This window comes from Cricetulus griseus, chromosome 6, assembly GCF_003668045.3.
Source record: "Cricetulus griseus strain 17A/GY chromosome 6, alternate assembly CriGri-PICRH-1.0, whole genome shotgun sequence".
Taxonomy (NCBI): Eukaryota; Metazoa; Chordata; class Mammalia; order Rodentia; family Cricetidae; genus Cricetulus; species Cricetulus griseus.
This window is the reverse complement of record NC_048599.1, coordinates 149,235,573-149,250,603: the sequence shown is the minus strand read 5'-3', so window position 1 is coordinate 149,250,603 and position 15,031 is coordinate 149,235,573. Positions and strand designations below refer to the sequence as shown.

Below are 15,031 nucleotides of genomic sequence, written 5' to 3'. Positions count from 1 at the left end.
GGTATATGCCCAGGAGTGGTATTGCTAGATCTTGAGATAGATTGAGTCCCAATTTTCTAAGAAACCACTATACTGATTTTCACAATGGCTGTACAAGTTTGCACTCTCATCAGCAATGGAGGTGTGTTCCCTGCATCCTTTCCAGCATAAGCTTTCATTGCTGTTTTTGATCTTATCCATTCTGACTAGTGTAAGATAGTATCTCAGAGTCATTTTGATTTGCATTTCCCTTGTTTTGTTTTTTGAGACAGTGTTTCTCTGTGTAACCCTGGCTGTTCTGGAACTCACTCTATAGACCAGCCTGGTCTCAAACTCTGAGATCTACCTGCTTCTGCCTTCTAAATGCTGGATTAAAAGCGTGTCCCACCACACCTGACCTGCTAGGAAAAACATAATGAAAACAATGGTATAAGCCCATTAATTAAACATAAACTATAATCTTAGGAGATTTGAAAATGAATATAAATTTACTTACACTCAATGAGATGGCCGACTGATTTCTTCCTGAGTATAAGTACCAGCACCAGCTTTGATCCACTGATGACAGATGTACCTTATGAGGGATCCTGAGGCCATCTCCTTTTTCAGCAGTGGCTGTCACAGGCACAGAATAGAGGCTCAGCCACACATTTGCTATCCATCTTTACATGGTTTGTTTTTACTCATGCAACTTTGCCTTTTTCTTTTTCACCTTAAAGATGAAATGCTCTCCTCTCTTGCAGTGACTTCTTCCTGACATAGCTTACCTTGCTTGATGTAGTTTCTGCCTCAGCTTAGGTAACTGACACTTTTCTCTGTCAGTTTTATTTGCTTTGATGTTTTGAAGTGTCAAATCTTGGCAGGGAAGCTTTTTACTCTGATTAATAACTTGCTCTAATTACTCTAGCTAGGAGGTAGCTTTAAAAAGAAAATGGAAAGAGAAGGGATTAAGTGAGATGCCTGAGAAAGCTGCTTCTCAACTCTTAGAGTTCTTAGAGGCCTGACTCTACTTGACCACATTGGAATTTGTTTGTTTTTGGTTTTCCTCCCCTAAAGATAATGGAGGAGGAGGAGAGCTAAGTTGAGTTCCACTGACTACAAGAGAAACTACTTGAAGAGAGATTCCTTCCCTTACTCCTCTAAAGAGGAGCACAGTATCTCCTCTTTTAAGGGAGACATTCTTTGCTCTTTTGCACACATTCGGCATCTGTCTGAACTATTGGAAGCCTGGTTGACTTTAAAAGCCAGCTTGTCCCCCTGCATATAGTCACTACAATTGGAGCATAGTTAAACCATTTATAATTTAATTTAAGGGTTTTCCTTTACATGATGAGGTTCACTCACAAGAGTACCTGAAAACGTTTTGCTGATTCTACAGTAGATTTCCCGCTTAAAAACAATAGATTACCGCACTGTTTGAATCACAGCAGCACTTATTCCTGACAAGCCTAAGATTATGAGTGAAGAACCTAGTTCTCAAGCTGAGAATGCTAATAAATTCCCCAAGGCATAACATTCTCTAAACCATAGAATGAATCTTGTTGAAACCTATGGACTTTAAAATATAAATCAGCAGTTCTTTCTCTACTCTGTTTCATCAGTTTGTTTTTCTTTAAGCACCGAGGGGAAATCCAGATGCCTGTAACCCTGTGAAGCAGGTGTCAGTCTGATTGTTTAACATTCTCAGCTCAAGGATGTGAAGAATGACTGCAACCATCCGATCCCCCTGTGCCAGCCTTTAGATCCTGGAGCCTCAATTCTTTCTCAGAAATGTGCCGTTTCTGGTGATGATCTATTGAGTGACTGCAGTTTGCCAGAATGTCGGGTGACCTTGCCTATGGTTCTCTTGACATTAAGTCAGGGCATGCATTCTCATGTTCCCCAAACACTTTACCCAGCACCTGCCCAAATAAGGAAACACTTTGAATATGGTCCCTGTCCTTGTGAAGCTGCAGCTGGAGCCATGCTCTGGGTCTCTTCCCATTATAGTCCTCTGAGCTCTTCCACATGTTGATGGGAGATGGGGTAGGCATGGAGGAAGGCTGTGCTTTCCACTGCAGGAAAAAGTGACACTTCTTATTTTAAGAGTTTGGGGGTAGGGGATCCTTGTGGCAGCAAAGGTGAGAAACAGACTTTGAAAATGGACCCTGGCTGATTTCTGCTTAGCCAATACAGCTGCAGAAGGTCAAGAGGGACAGAGGAGGGGAATCCTTCATGTCAAAGGGTGGAAAGTTCCTCTAGAGTCAAAGCTGCAAGAGGCACAGGGATCTTGCAGGCCAACCTCTTAACTTTTCATGTAGGGAAAATTAAGACCCAGAAAAGGTAGTAGTTTGCTCAGCTCAAAAAGACAGTGGAAGACTTCCTTATAAGTGTATGAGAAGGAACATGACAGAAAGCAAGATTTCCTGATCCATATGTCCAGGCTGATATGTAAACCTTTCTATGACAAGCAGTTATTACTTTCTTGTGTAGAATTCCCCAAGGATTAAAGTCACCATGACCCCTTAGTTAATTGACTAATCCCCAGGAAGTGATCAGATGTGTGATCCTTCAAATGATTATTTTTCGAGTCCAACACTCCAATGCCTCAGGCATGTAATAAAGTTTGTCTGTCCTTTTTCCTATTTAAAAAAGAGTAATTACTTCCTGTTACTGGTACTCTGCCCTAGATATTTGGTCACTTAGCAGCAAGGTAAATGAGGATTTACGTAATTGGACAGTGCTGACAGCAATGGTACCGGGTAGGCCCAAAAATGCTTTTTAAATTAACTTGTATGATGTGGAAATAGGAGACTATGTATCATCTGACAGGACCTCTATGAGAGTCCCAGTTCTGTCTCTTTGTCACCTTGTGGCCTTGGGTGAGTTCTTTAACTTCTAAGACTTTGCCTATCTGTGAAGTGTAGTTAGTTGAGTATGCCTGAGTAACCACATGAACATATCCCTAAAACAAGGCTTCCCATGGGTCTCCATCCTAATACAGTGCCTGCTGTATGTTTACAGGGATTTTTCTTTTAGAATGGGGTCTTATTTTTAGTCCTATAGTTACAGGCTACCATAGGAATCAGATGAAACATTGGAATCTTATGACTTATCCATCAGTCTATCTACTATCTCTGAGAAATACCTTAAACTGAAAAAAAAAAAGAGTACAAATGGTATCTTGTGATTTCTTTCACCTATACCATTGATCACTCCCCATTCATGTCCTATCCACATCATTGTCTCTCCTTTTCCAAGCCTCACAAGAAACTAACGGAGCCATATATAAAGCTCTAAGATGGAACTGACCTTGTACACCTTTAATTGAGGACAGAATTTTCTAAAGTGTCGCCACCACCCACCAGTGGTTTACTTTACAGCCTGTGTCCTGGCTAGACTGGCTGTTGGCTGTATAATTTGTCTAGTTTTGTCTGGAGCCTTAGACTATTCAGCTGCTTCAGGGCAAAATCTTTTGGAGTGTCATTAAATGGGATTGATAATTGGCTTCTGATGAATATTCATTGTGACTAATGACTTTGGGCAAATTTTACACATACTATCTTTCTATTCTCCCACCAAGTGAGATATTTAATAAGATCTTTTTTTTTCAGCTTGCACTTTAAATATTCACAGTACCCCTTTTTAAAAATTATATTCCCCATTATATACTTTCATTACATAAGATTTTATCCTCTATAGGGAGTGAGTGTAGTACTTCAGACTGCTAGTATCTGATGATATTCTATAGGTCTCTGTATATTATTTCTGGATCAGTGTGGATACACAGACCCACACTGTAGTCAGCTTAGCCACTGTTCTTTTTTTTTTTTTAAGTTGGTAAGAATTTATGTAAAGATTCCCAGGATCACAAATTGTTAAAATTGTACATAACCTTAACATAACAAAGTTATCAAATATAAAGGAGAACGTGGAATTCAAATTTACATTGCTATAATTATAAATTTGATGTTAGTTATTTTTTAAATCAATGCATGAAATCAGAGAAAAACAAATGAAAGAATACATGTAACACTACAGGATACAATAAAGTAATTTAAAATCACTAAGGTAACAATGCCACACAAACATTTACAAGAGACAGTGTGAGAGGTTAGCATGAAAAAAACAATTAGCTATAAAACAATATAATTATCAAAGTTCAGGAAAAGACCAACATAATAATGAAAGAGTCCTAAACTTTTACAGATTAATAATACAGAGTATAAAGTATAATATTAAAAAATAACAAAAATATAGTGAGGATTAGAATGAACCACAATTCTGATCAAAATGTCTCTATACTGGTTTCCTAGCTATCAGTCTAGGTACCATGAGTTCCCCCCTTGTTCAGGTCAGCTGTTTCTGTGGGTTTCCCCAGCCTGGTCTTTACCCCTTTGCTCATCATTCCTCCCTTCTGCAACTGGATTCCAGGAGTTAGGCTCAGTGCTTAGCTGTGGATGTCTGCTTCTGCTCCCATCAGCTACTGGATGAAGGCTCTAGTGACTACCATATGAGGTAGTCATCAATCTCATTATAGGGGAAGGGCAATTTTTTTCTCTTTTTTTTTTCTCGATTTTTTTATTTAAATTAGAAACAAGATTGTTTTACATGTCAATCCCAGTTCCCTCTCCATTCCCTCGTCCCCTGAACCCCACTAACACCCTACCTATCCATACCATTTCTGCTCCCCAGAGAGGGTGAAGCCTTCCATGGGGGGATCTTCAGAGTCTATATCCTTTGGGATAGGGCCTAGGCCCTCCCCCGTGTGTCTAGAATGAGGGAGTATCCTCTATGTGGAATGGGCTCCCAAAGTCCATTCCTATGCTAGGGATAAGTACTGATCTACTACAAAAGGCCCCATAGATTTCTGAGGCCTCCTCACTGACACCCACATTCATGGGGTCTGGATCAGTTCCATGCTGGTTTCCCAGCTATCAGATTGGGAACCAAGAGCTCCCCCTTGTTTTAGCCACTGTTCTTAAGGGTGCACAGAATGGGTGACACTATGTATTTCGGAAAATAGCCAAACAATCACCTGCTTACTTTGTTTTCTTAATTAAATGGGTGAATGTGGCTTACCCAAATTTTGGAGATTTGGCCTTAGAAAACCTCCAATGAAATGACAGAGCACCTTAAAAGCTTCTGGGTTTGTTTGTTTTTAATGAAGGATAGCTAGTTTTAAAATCTTTTCATTTAATCTGGTAGATGTATTTGGAAATTAAGGAGTAATGGCAAAAATGATTCCTGGAGATAAGGTTTAGCCCAAAATATTTTAAGCAAACAAAAAACAAGAGAATGAAGTCCTGCCTCAAAAAAAAACCATCCTAGTGAATAACTTGTGCTAATTACAAACAAATTCATGTGATGCTGTTACCTTAGTATCAGATAGACTTTGCAGCACTTACATATTTGCATATATATTTATAAAACTAATTTTAGCTATTAAATATCTATTTAATGTGCTGTGAAGCTACAGCATAGGTATAGGTTTGGATGTATGGATAGATGCATGCATAGATGGACAAATGGATGGATCACTCAATTTTTCCAAAAGTGTTATATTTGTATACTAAGCTTTTCCTTTTTCTTTTGGAATGTGAGTTTGTGAAACTAATGAAATGCTGGATGTGCTTGTTATGGAAGCCAAGCTAGTAGCTATCTTTAGGTTGTAAATATAGTCTAAATAGGAATCCGGGTTGTTTGTTTTTAGTTTATTCAGGGTACACACTGCATTGACAAGCACTTAGATGCATGCAGTTTAGAAGTGTGGAGATGAAGAAAGATAGGGCCTTTGTGTACTTAATGGCCAATGAGAAGACTTCAGTCTGTTCAGTTCAGTTAGTAACAGAGAGTCAAGGTGAGGCTTCAGAGAGCAGAGGAGAGCTCCTTCAGAGACCTGAGGGAAGAGTTTGCTTGCAGAATAAACCCCTTGCAGGTTAGAGAGATGAGTGAAATGGCATGAGGGATGGAAAGAGGTCCATAACTTCTTTACTTCTGTGAATGGTGTGTCTCAAGGGTAAGCTGGGGAAGGCAGTTGAGGTTCGCTAGAGATGCTGCTTCTCAGATAGACCAGGACTGGCACATCCAGCTATTCCCTAAAGGCTTGCAAGCAAGAAGTGATGTGCACATCAGCAAGAATGCTCTGGCAGCTGGTTAAAGATGAGCACAAAAGCTGGTGCTCAAGGCTGTTGTAACCCTCCAGCCTGACTTGAAGGTACCATTAAAGGTGATTGTTCTCCACCACACCACCAACTATGTTCGTCCTTCCAAACCCCTAGAGAAACTGATCATGGCAATCTGTATCTATACAGCAGCTGCCTCTATTAGAGAACCTACAGAATAGACTAGGAGAGGTGATTGGGGACCTCAGTGCCTGGGAACAGCTTTCCACATTCCCTTGGTATACTCCCCACAGGTACCAGATTTAAAAAATGAGACCTAGAGAAAATAGTGGGTGAGAGGCATATAACATCCTAGCTTCAATACACAGCTTTCACAACTGTGAAGCGTTAGTACCATATCCAGTTTAAAGCTGGTCATGTTATACTAACCTCTGGAATTCTTTTAACAACTGGGTATTGGCACATCACTCTTTCACCACATAAATGTCCTTCTGTCAGCAGAGGACAGGTACCAACTTCCAAAAAACCAAAAGCCTCATTCTGACAGGCTTCCTAGAAACCAAAGAAACATAAGGGAAAATGACAAAAATACATGTTGTTGGCTGTTGTCACTTAGTAGCTGGGTCTGCAGGGTTGCATCCTGTCTCTTTATTGAATTTTATAGAGATAGTATTGCTTTTCATTACCTTTAGCTATCCATTTTTAATTGTACCAGTTATTGCTTATATGCCATCTCCAGCTTGTAAGGAAATAATAAAGAGAAGGAATGTAAAACAGGAGCTTATTGAAAGAAATGGGGAAGGGTAAGCCCACAAAGGATGCCAGAGCAATAAATCAACTACATGGAAGAAGTAGATTCTCACCTCAAGTCCAAAGCCCAGATTAATTGCAGATGGATTCAGGAGTTAAATACTTGCAGAAATTTTGGAGGTCTTTCCTTGGACAATGAGTGGGGCTTATTACTAAGGAAAAGGCTTATCCAACCACACAGTCATTCAAACCTCTTCTCTCAGAGACTTGAGGTAAATGAAGACAAAATTGTCAAAAACATCACATCAAATGATGTTCTTTTTTAAAAGATTTTGTTTATTTATTATGTATACAATATTCTGCTTCCATGTATATCTGCACACCAGAAGAGGGCACCAGATCTCATAACGTATGGTTGTGAGCCACCATGTGGATGCTGGGAATTGAACTCAGGACCTTTGGAAGAGCAGCCGGTGCTCTTAACCTCTGAGCCATCTCTCCAGCCCCCAAATGATGTTCTTTACAAGACCTCAGTGCTTGCTTATTATCAATTTAAAGATACTAGCATTCCTTTTAAAGGTGAGCAAAGAAAGTAACAGACCTAAGAAATAAAGTTGAGGAAACATGACAAAAAGTATTCACCCTCCATACTAATCAGTGGGGTAAAAATAAAAGTGAGATGGAAGTAAGTTTAAACTTGACCTACTGTGCTTAGTTATGGTGAGGCAGTGCAAGCCTCTGCCCTGTCAGTTACACCAGCACACACAGCCTTGCTTACATTCCTCTGCCTGCTGAGTACTGTGATATATCCATAAGCTGAAGTTAGCTCTGGAATCTACACCCAGAAATCGTATATCCAAATAGAAGTGTGTAACTCCATGATAGACAATAGCAAAATGGGTATGAGGCATACACTGAAGATGGTGAATGGGTGTACTTCCTTAGATTATTTAAGGATGTAGGAAAATGGTATCAGACAATGTCAATATACAAAAGAAAAACGTATTTACAATCGTTTTAGTTTCATTAGAAAAGAAACTGCAAGTGCTTACTTACATGTACAGTACCCTAAAAATGTTAATCTTCAGAAAGTGCCAGGTTTTTTTTTTTCATCACTTTCTTCATTTTCTTAAATTTCCACTCTAAGTGTGCATGAGCTTTAAAGTCTTTTATTCATTCTTCTTTTTTTTTTTTAATTGTTGTTATAGTCCTGGGGATTGGATCTGGATCTCAGACATACAAGGCAAGCACTACCACTGAGCTGTACCCGAAGCCTCATATTAGCTTTATAATCAGGGCAAAAAATGTATATTTTGGTGAGAAAGTCTAATGTATTGCACTGGGATGGGCACATCTGACTTGGAGTTGTTTCTACTGTGACTCTGAGTCCTTAACTTTGGCAGTGCCTCCCTCAACTTTGCTTGAAATCTGACTTTCTGCTCCTCTTTTTTACAGTTGACTGCCTGTATCCACGGCTCAGCTGCCATGCTCTACCCCATGTACTGGCAGCATGTGTACATCCCTGTGCTGCCCCCACACCTACTGGACTACTGCTGGTAAGGCTGTTCAAGACCCTGTACTTCACTTTCTCTTCCAGGAGTGACCTGAGAATGTAAAGGCTTTAACTTGTAGCTGCTGTGGTTAACATTGAATTAAAAATAGTTTAAATGGTACAGGGTTTGAAGCACTTGACAGCAAGGTGCTTTATATTGTGACTTCAGTCTGTTTTCCTTATGATTGTGTCTTCTCCCCCCCAACCTCCCCACCCCCCACCCCCATGTAATGCATTAAGAGGCACTGTCTTGGAACAGCTTACATCAGCAGATCATAGTGCACATGTTGAAAAGGCCCTGGGTATCTGCTAGAAATTGGAGCTTTAAGAGAAAGGCCCTTGCTTATTATGATCAGATACTTCATGTGATTGGTCATTGACTCAGAATGATAGAGGCCAGTCAACCCTAATGTTTTCGGTTTTTTTTTTTTTTCAGTCCTCTCTCTGAAAAGGCTCATCTAGGTAGCCAGCCACCTTGTGACCTAGAGGCTTAGAGGTATTTGTGGGCTCCCTGATTTGGATGTTTTAGGTTTAGCCTCTTCCCAGGAAGCCACCTGTAAAACAGACATGCCCATAAGTACAGTGCTGAGTGAGCTGGCCTACTTCTTCATATGGTGATCTTTCTGATCCTGGTGGGTTTTCTTAGTCACACTTTCTCCCAGTTCCATGCTAGATGTATGAATCCTAAAACACTGTAGATTGTTTCTTTTTTTTGTGGAGGGGGAGGTCGGTTCAATATATGGTTTCTCTGTAGCCCTGACTGCCCTAGAACTTACTCTATAGACCAGCTGGCCTCAAAGTGGGATTAAAGGTGTGTGCCACCACTGTCATCCTGCCTTTTTTTATTTTTTTAATCATTTTTTTATTTGAATTAGAAACAAGATTGATTTACATGACAATCCCAGTTCCCTTCTCCCTCCCTTCCTCCCCTACCACCCCCCCCAACTAAAACCCTACCTATCACATATCCATTCTTCTATTCTTCACCTGACTCAACCTTTCTGCTCCCTCATGACCTCTGCATCCTTCCTCTTCTTCCCTTCTCATTCTCGTAGTTCCCTCCCCCCTCTTCCCATGCTCTCAATTTGCTCAGGGGATCCTGACCCTTTCCCCTTCTCCAGGGGACAATGTTTGTCTCTTTTAGGGTTCTCCTTGTTTACTAGTTTCTCTGGCAGTGTGGATTGTAGGCTGGTAATCCCTTACTCTATGTCTAAAATCCACATATGAGTGAGTGCATATCATGTTTGTCTTTCTGTGATTCTTTACCTCACTCAGAATGGTTTCTTCTAGTTCCATCCATTTTCCTGCAAATTTCAAGATTCCATTTTTTTTTTGAGTAGTACTCCATTGGTTTTTTTATTTTTATTTATTTGTTTATTTTATGTGTTTTAGTATTTCACTGGATATATGCTATTGCACAGGCCAAAAAAAGAGGGTGTTGAATCCCTTGAGACTGGAATAACAGATGGTTTTGAGCCACCATGTGGGTGCTGAGGAATTGAGCCCAGGTCTTCTGCAAGAGCAGCCAGCACTCTTACCTGCTGAGCCATCTCTCCAGCCTTGTAGAGTGTTTCTTGATTGATCAGGAATTGTGTGCACCTTGTGTTTGCGGTGTCTTTTTACACTTTGTTCTACATTAAAGATGCCCTTCAGATATTACTGGTCTAGATTGCATTTTGATCCCTTATTGAGCAGGTAGGAGGAGTTTTATGTTTTTAAACAGAGGAGAAACAGGGTATGTTTGGGGTCCCTGCTTTCCTCAGTAGTATTTTCAGACCCCAGTGCTCCCTCAGAACCCCACTTCTATGCAAGTTCTGTGTGTCTCCTGTCCCCTAGGAAACTATGAGTGCTGTGTTCTGCCCATCAGCCACTACTCCTCTGTTCCTGGGTCAAGATGAAGGTCAGAGGCTTGTGTCCCTACAGCCATGTTATGATGCCAGATCATCCCTGCCTTTTGGTTCTTAACACAGCATCTAGGAACCTGCCCTGTCACTGCTGTCTGCTTATCTGCATGTCTGTGTCCCATCTGTTTAGACATCCTTAGCTCCTTTCCACCCCTATACCTGCCATTTTCTGTGTTGGAAGCCACACTGTAGCCCCTCCTTCACACACTGGTGATGTTTGTCGTCTGCATAGTGACCTCCCTCCCTCAGAGAACCTATGAAATGGCACAGAGAGGGCTGAGCTAAGAGGACAACACCAAGTCCAAGTCCTTGCCTCAAGTCCATCACGGCCTGATTGCACAGCTTGGAGAATCTGGATTTACATCTAGGAATCTCTGCCCTTTCCTGAAGAAGGCCTCCTCCAATCCTTCCCAAACACTTGCTTTTATAGAAGTACTTCTTAACCTGAAACCTATTGTCAGCCACCCAACAGGGTAACTCTTGACACCATGCACCCATTTGAAAGCCCCTCCATTGCCTCTTTCTTTTTCCTGCTTTTCATACCCTCTATTGTGACCACAGCTTCCTCCTAAGATCCTAGCTCCCTCTCTGTCCTTCATGTTCACTGATCCTACTGGATTTTCTTGCCTTCCTGCTTGCACTGGACCTTTAAGGCATTTTCAGTTGATGAGTGTTTGTGCTGTGTTGCAGACACTGCAGCATCTAGTCAAGTCCAAAATGTCCATCAGTCTCCATCAAGAGGCACTGAGATGATGAGGTGTTGAATATAGGCATGATAAGAATCTTCCTATCTGTTCCTTCTTTGATAGATACTGCAAACGGACACTGAAGGTGGGGCCTGCTAGAACAATGGTACCACCCATTCTCAGTTCTCCCTACTTCTTTACTATCAGCCCTGACCCTCTCTACACCCATCATAGTCAGGTCAAAGGCAAGGCTTCTTGCTCCAATGAGGAGCAAGGCCTACTATTCTTGAGCCATCCTTCCCTCTGTTCCTTTCCTGTCCCTGGAGGAGGGAGGAACAGTCTATCCAAAGCTGGCATCTCCACCTGCACTGGGATTCTGCCTCCCAAAACTTGTCTAGATTACATCAGCTTCTCTTCTCCCATCCCCACTCTTCTTCTCCCTACAAAAGTGTGCAGACCATGGGGTCCTCAAGAAGACCTTTGCTTATTTGTCATTCTAAACCAACAAGTTCTTAGTTTTTCCTTTGACTACTACATCAGTGAGAAGAACATGTTTGTCATCTGGTAGTGTTTTTTGTCATTGTTTGGATGAAAGAGTGTAGTACTGAACAGAAGATCAAAGAGGAGGACAGGGAGCTAAAAGGGAAGCAAAATCTTGAGGCACACCCAAGAAAGGGGAAGGAGAGAGAGGAAGGGAGGTTGGGGAAGGTGGGAAACAGCCTCACAGAGTGACCCCAGCACAGTTAGCATGGAGAACCCCTCCTCCATTGACATAGTACCTTTGCCAAAAAGTTCAACTTCAGCATTTCATTATTTGGAAAGTTTCATTACTAAATTATTAGCTGTTTTAAAACTATAAATTTAAGTCATATGTGGTAGCATATACCTATGTAATCCTAGTCCTCAGAAGTCTGAGACAGAAGATTTCCTTCAAATCCAAGACTAGCCTGGGTGTATGCCAAGTACCTAAGGTTGGATAACAAGACCCCCCTCCCCCCACACACACCCCAAAAACAAAAACAAAAACAAAAACACCCAGCAGCTACCAGTGGTAAGTCTGCTAGTTCCCAGTCACTGAACTGTCTTTTACCTCTGTGATCTCATCAGATTCTCCCAACAGCCCTGCAAAGCAAGTATTATCAGCCCCACTTCATGGATCAGTAAACCAAGGCCCCAAAGGGTTTAATAACTTGTCCCAGCATTTACCCTGTGTTCTGTGTGATTCCAGTCTCACGATCATAAGCAAGAACCATATATTTGTATACATGTCCTAAAGTTCAGATTTGGAACATCAAAATATTTAACAATGACTTGTGATGGAGAAGAAACTATTTACGCATTTTTAAATTATATTTCCAATTATGTCTATAATGAATGGAATTTTTATAATTGAATGCTTTCCTTTGAAAACAACAATAACAAACAATAACAGTTATTTCCCATACCCAGTTGTGGTTCTAGCCACTGCCTTTCCTGTCTTGTTTGAATTTCGTTGAAGGCTGTACCAGATTCTCTTTCCAATGTCATCTCTAACTCCAGCATTCAAGAACTGTGTCATAGTCTGCTGAGTCACAGGCATGTTCTATTCCAGTTCAGACTTGGAATAGAAAATTTATCAAGGAAGGGTGCTGAGTCTGCCATCCCAAACCCATAGTTGAACTCTGCATTTTCTGGTGCCTAAATAGCTTTGTGATGAGTCCTCCTCATGCTTATACAATATAAGTGCCTTCCTCCTAGTCCTTTGTTTTCACAAAGGATTTTGTGATAATTGATCAAGGGTGATTTCAGGCCAATGGGTATTGGCATCTGCTGGTAACCAAAAGATATAAGTGTAATAAAAGGAAAGACCACAGAAGAAGAAGGCGGGTCCTTAGTCTTCACTTGATCATTTTAGTGTGATGTAACTGCTCTGGGCAGAAAGTAAAAATGTCATGAACATTGAATCAGTGTTAATTATAATTACTTTAGTCTATTGAGATCCTTGAGTTGAATCCTTGGTGGCCAGAGCCAGCAGGGATAACTAGCATTTTAAGCAAAGGGCTGGGAGCCCACAACATGTAAATTTGAAGGAGGTTTGTTCTTCTGCAGATGATTTAAATGTCAAGTACATCCCCTTGCAGGGGATACACAAGTGGAGTCTGAAAACTATTATCTCCTGTAGAAATGAACTCTCAATTTGCTCACCACACAGGAAGGGCGGATTCTAGTCATTTTCACTGCCAGCAGGTGCCCTTTCTATGCATAATAGACTTCACAAGTGTAATTAACACATGAGGACCACTGCTGCTGCCAGTTTTTCTTCAGGTACATGCTGCTAGGAGTTTTCAGGACAAGAGTGCTGGCCACACAAGCATGTCACGTGACACTTGAAGATGAGATATTCATTGACCTCTAGACAAAGACATGTTAAATGGGGCTGAACCTGCCCCCTGCTGTGAGCATCATAGGTCATGCTCCTTAGACTCCTGGGACCCCAGAAGCTGTATACGGCCTTTGGTTGAACAGAAGCTAGAAGAGCAAAGCTGTAGTTTACATGCAGTTAATAAATGAAAGGATGATGCTGAGCACCCTGCAATTATGTGGAAGACTCTAATTGCACATTCACAAATACAACAACCAATTATCTGAGTTAACTTTAATTAGAGCTATAATCACAAATTTTAATTATCTGAATACATCGGTTTAGTACAAATGGCTTCCCTTAAATATTTCCCAAATTAATTTTTTCTGTCCCTTCCCCATTTTGACAGAGGGTAGTGGAGTAGAGAATGAGTGCTTAGGATTTGAACTCACATAGATCTGGACTCAAATCTTAGTCTCCTCTTGTTTAACCTCTGACGTATACTGTCTTTTTCTGGAAAAATAGGTGCAATTTATCAATTTTGAGGAGTGGCTGTGTAAATCCCTGCTACGGTTATCAGGTATTAGAGAACATCTACTTACTTAATGATGATTGCTCCTGTTACATCAGCACAAACATAGGACATGAGTTTTAGTTTCCAGAAGGTCTAGTTGACATCAAATGTTTCTCTTGCTTCTGTTGCCTTGAGAGACAAACTTTATAACTCATTTTCTCTTTTACCCATGAGATTGTTTTTATTTTGACTTTTGTATTTAACTTGAGTTATTGTATGATTGTTTTCATTTGCAGCTGTGGCATAAGAATGAAAAGAAAAGAAACAAAAGCAGATGGCAGAGAAAACGGAAGGAGTAAGACATTTCCAGCCCTTATGAATATTTAAAAACATGTGCTGCTGGTTCCTTTAGATCTGTGCCATTCCTTTGACTTTGAAAGTGAGAATGAAAATGTTGCCTACCTTAGCTGATGGCATTTCTGAGTTTGGTCCATCCTGGAAAGCCTTCTATTTGGGGACAGAAAGATTAACTTGCTGATGAGGGTCAGTACTGCCTATCATAATAGCACTCACTCACCATCTATGGAGAATGTGTGTGTAGCAAGCCCTTTCTAAACACCATTGTAGGATTTCTAAATTGAGCTGTAAGTTATTGACCCTCATATATATGGGAGGGCATTGAAGCTCAGAGCGGTTAAGACTGAACTACTGTCACTCATCTAAGAAATAATGGACACTTCACTTGGAAGCCCAGGCCTTCTGTTGCCAAAGCTTTTCTTGCTGGTATCTTCGAGTGTCAGAGAATGAACTGTAGCTATCACCAAGATTTGTGAAAAAGTTCATCTAGTCTTGTTGACATCTTACTTAGTATAGGTGTTGGGTTGTCATTATTTAATTATATGTTTATTCAATAATATTTATAGAGTCCTTAACAAATAGCAAGCACCATGCTGATTGGCTTCCAGTAAAAGCCATATGGGATTGCCCATAAGCTTAACTTTTCCTTCCTTCTTCCTTCAGAAATAGACTGAAATAAGTGCTACAAACAGGCCCTAAGATGAATTTATGTATTTGACATATTCTAGGCACTTGTTTACATACTTGGATGATAAAATATTTTCAAGGCAAATGAAAACAAGTTCATATTCTCACCTCAAAGGACAACCAGTTTAAGGGCCAAGTTGCTAATGCTTTCTAAGCC

The 15,031-nt window shown here is 40.6% G+C and overlaps 1 protein-coding gene across 1 annotated transcript in view; it reads left to right on the top strand.

Moving 5' to 3' along the window:
* Dennd1a (DENN domain containing 1A) overlaps positions 1 to 15,031 on the top strand; it is a 1,920,886-nt gene that overhangs the window by 298,904 nt on the left and 1,606,951 nt on the right. The window contains 1 exon segment of the mRNA XM_035446997.1: positions 8,289 to 8,389. Within this exon segment, the coding sequence (XP_035302888.1) occupies positions 8,289 to 8,389 (101 nt within the window).